This window comes from Nicotiana sylvestris, chromosome 1 (assembly GCF_000393655.2).
Source record: "Nicotiana sylvestris chromosome 1, ASM39365v2, whole genome shotgun sequence".
NCBI classification, from domain to species: domain Eukaryota; kingdom Viridiplantae; phylum Streptophyta; class Magnoliopsida; order Solanales; family Solanaceae; genus Nicotiana; species Nicotiana sylvestris.
In genome coordinates, this window is record NC_091057.1 from 5,996,020 (window position 1) to 5,999,900 (window position 3,881).

General features: G+C 41.9%; 1 protein-coding gene across 1 annotated transcript; it reads left to right on the forward strand.

Annotated features, from left to right (window-relative positions):
- Positions 1 to 1,613: 1,613 nt before the first annotated feature.
- On the forward strand, positions 1,614 to 2,752 carry LOC138878616 (uncharacterized mitochondrial protein AtMg00300-like). The gene is made up of 2 exons (XM_070158310.1): positions 1,614 to 2,265; positions 2,346 to 2,752. The coding sequence occupies exons 1-2, from the start codon at positions 1,664 to 1,666 to the stop codon at positions 2,350 to 2,352; spliced, it is 609 nt and encodes a 202-aa protein (XP_070014411.1). The 5' UTR covers positions 1,614 to 1,663; the 3' UTR covers positions 2,353 to 2,752.
- The last annotated feature ends 1,129 nt before the right edge of the window (positions 2,753 to 3,881 follow it).

The window sequence follows — 3,881 nt, forward strand, 5'->3', positions numbered from 1 at the left end:
GAAAAATCAGAGATTTCATGAGCGCACTAAACACATTGATGTCAGATTTCATTTTATTCGAGATGTTGTTGAAGAGGGAACTATCAAGGTCGTGAATGTTATCACAGACGATAATGCTGCAAATATGTTGACCAAGATAGTCCCACTCGCTAAGTTTGCACACTGCAAGGACATGGCGAGGGTGTGCATCAACTGATGTAACTCTGAAGAGAACAGTTGTTAGGTGGAAGTGGTAAGTTCCACAATGGTTTGATTCTTCTTGTTTCTTACAACGGGGTTGCCCAGTAAGCTTAGAAGTTTTGGCCAGAGATGTTCACACGCACGCTCGAAATGCAAACCAAGGTGGAGATTGAAGGTGTTGGTTTATGTTTAGTCAACAATGGCATGCCAATTGGAAGAGTTGGTGGAAAGAGTTGGTGTGGATGCTAGGAGGAAGCTTCCTCCTTTGATGTCACCCATGACATCAAGAGGAGGTAGTTTGATGTCACCAATGACATCAAGAGGAGGTCTTTACCTCTATAAATAGATGCACTCCTTCATTTGTAGAAACCATCCCAAAAATAATACAACACATTGTAGTGAGTAGAGAGTTAAGAGAGAAATTCTCTTAAGTGTAATTGGGAACTCTCCCCTTCCTTTGTTAATATTAAAAAGGCAACTGTTCTCTGGTGGACGTAGGATTATTTTGATCCGAACCACGTTAAATCTTGTGTTATTTCTTTTACGTTTCCGCTAACAATTGGTATCAGAGCAACATGATTCTTTAACGATCCAAGGAGGAAGAACAAGCAAAGATGAGTTCCATGAAGTTTGAAATTGATAGATTCAGTGGACACAACAACTTCAATATATGGAAGATCCAGATGATGGCGTTACTGCGGTGGAAAGGTTCAATCCATGCTATTGACGGAAAGTATCTTAAGGATATATCAACTCCTGACAAAGAGAAGATTGAAGGGGATGCATTGAGTGCAATCCAACTATCCCTTGCACCTAACGTGCTTTGTGAAGTGAGTACGGGTACCGAAGAGACGACCAAACATTTATGGAAAAGCTAGAAGGGCTATACCAAGACCAATCAGTAACAACAAGGATGTTGTTACAACGGCGTCTTCACACATTTAAGATGGGGTAAGGTACTTCGTTACAAGATTATTTAGATGCGTTCAATAAACTTGTCATAGGCTTACAGATTGCAGGAATTAAAAAGGAGGAGGAGACGCTTGCATGTGCTTTGCTATTTTCATTGACTTCAGGATATCGTGATATTGAGAATTCAATGATGTATAGCAAGGACCCAATCAAGCTTGAGCAAGTGCTGCAGGCACTTAACTCTAGTGATGTGCAAAGGCACATAGAAGGAGATAGAGATGACCAGGAAAGTGGGCTCTTTGTGAGAGGCCGGACTAGCCAGCAGGGAAAGAGTAAATCAAAGCAATGATCAAAGTCTCGTGTGAACAAGAAGAATACAGAATGTTGGGGTTGTGGAAAGAAGGGGCACTTTGAACGAGACTGCCCATTGTCAAAGTCCAAGGAAAAGGCGAGTGCATCCACAGTTGAACAGGTACATGATTTTGATAATGATTATGTACTAACAACATCGTGTAATAATAATAGTAGTTATGGAAACAAATGGGTGTTAGACTCTGCTTGCACTCTGCATATGACGTTCCGAAAAGACTGGTTTAGCAGCTATGAGAAAAGTGGAGGAACCGTAGTAATGGGCAATAATGCAACTTGTGCAATAGTTGGCATTGGCTCAGTTCGGGTTCGCTGCCATGATGGAGTCGTGAGGACTATTACACAAGTCCGTCATGTTCCTGATCTGAAGAAGAATTTGATCTCCCTGAGTACTCTGGATGAACAAGGCTACAGGTACATGAGCGAAGCAGGAACTATAAAGGTGACTAAAGGTTCTTTAGTCATGCTGAAAGGCAAGCTGGAGAACGGCCTTTACACATTGGCCGGAAGCACCATTGTTGGCTCTGCAAATGCATCTACAGTGCAGTTATCTAATGATGACAAGGCAAGACTATGGCACATGAGACTGGGTCATATGAGCGCACGTGGACTGGAGATGTTGAGCAATCGTAACCTTTTGGAAGGTGAGAAGATCAGCACACTTGACTTCTGTGAGCACTGCGTTCTAGGGAAGCAAAAGAAGGTCAGCTTCAGCACTGGCAAACACAAGACAAGAGGAGTGCTAGACTACATCCATTCAGATTTATGGGGTCCCTCTAAACTTCCATCGAAGGGCAAAAAGAGGTATCTTCTCACTTTTATTGATGATTTCTCACGAAAGGTTTGGGTGCATTTTTTGAAGGCAAAAAGTGATGCTTTTGAAGCATTTAAAGAGTGGAAGATTTTGGTTGAAAATCAAATGGAGCGGAAAATCAAGTATCTTCGCACAGACAATGGCTTGGAGTTTTGCAATGAAGAGTTTAATGAATTCTGCAAGGTTCATGGGATCTCAAGACATAGGACTGTCAGGCATACCCCACAGCAGAATGGAGTTGCCGAGAGAATGAACAGAACTCTTCTTGAAAAGGCTCGTTGTATGCTCCTACAAGCCAAAATGTCCAAAGTATTTTGGGCTGAAGCAGTTCACACTGCTGCTCATATTGTCAATCGATCTCCAGCATCGGCAATTGACTTTAAGACTCCGAATGAGGTATGGTCAGGTGAACCCTCTAACTATTCATACTTACGAGTATTTGGGTGTCCAGCTTATTATCACGTTAATGAAGGAAAGCTTGAACCAAGGGCTAAGAAGGCCATATTCGTAGGGTATGTGGATGGAGTAAAAGGGTACAAACTTTGGTGTTTGTCTTTACTCAAATTTATAGTTAGTAGAGATGTCACCTTTGATGAATCCTCTATACTTGATCCCCGTAAAGTTTCCGTGGAGTTTTCAGGAAACAAGAACGATGAGTAGGTGGAGCTTGCCAAGGAAAAGGATCAAGAGACTCAGGTTAAAGATGAGTCAGAAGATGTAAACCTTGAAGAACTTGCTGTCAATGAACCATACACAATTGCAAAGGGGAGGGAGAAAAGGCAGACATGAGTACCGGAATGCCTTATAGATCAAGCAAACTTGATTGCATATGCGTTCGTAGCTGCACAAGAAGAGATTAAGGATCTAGAGCCCTTCTCGTATATTGAAGCAAGTTCTTGCAAGGATGATGTACAATGGTGGTTAGCCATGACTGAAGAGATGGAGTCTCTTCACAAGAATCAGACATGGGTCTTAGTGAAAAGACAAAAGGGGAAGAGGACAGTTGGATGCAAGTGGGTCTACCGAAAGAAAGAGGGAATTCCTGAAGTGGAAGATGCTAGGTTCAAGGCGAGATTGGTTGCAAAAGGATTCAGTCAGAAGGAGGGAATTGACTACAATGAGATTTTCTCTCCAGTCGTGAAGCATAGCTCAATTCGCGTGCTACTAGCATTGGTTGCCCAATTTGACTTGGAGCTTCAACAGCTTGATGTCAAAACTGCTTTCTTACACGGTGATCTAGAAGAGACAATCTATATGGATCAGCCTGAAGGTTTCCTAGCTGAGGGAAAAGAAGATCACGTATGCCAACTAAAGAAGTCTTTGTATGGTTTGAAGCAATCCCCTAGACAGTGGTACAAGAGGTTTGATGCATTCATGACTACACATGAATTCTCAAGGAGTGCATTTGATAGCTGTGTGTATCACAAGAAGATGTCTGGTAACTCAATGATTTATTTACTGTTGTATGTTGATGATATGCTTATTGCTGCTAACAACATTACAGAGATAAATGCTTTGAAGAAACTGTTGAGTAAGGAATTTGACATGAAGGATTTAGGAGCTGCAAAGAAAATCCTTGGTATGGAGATTTCAAGAGAAGACGGTG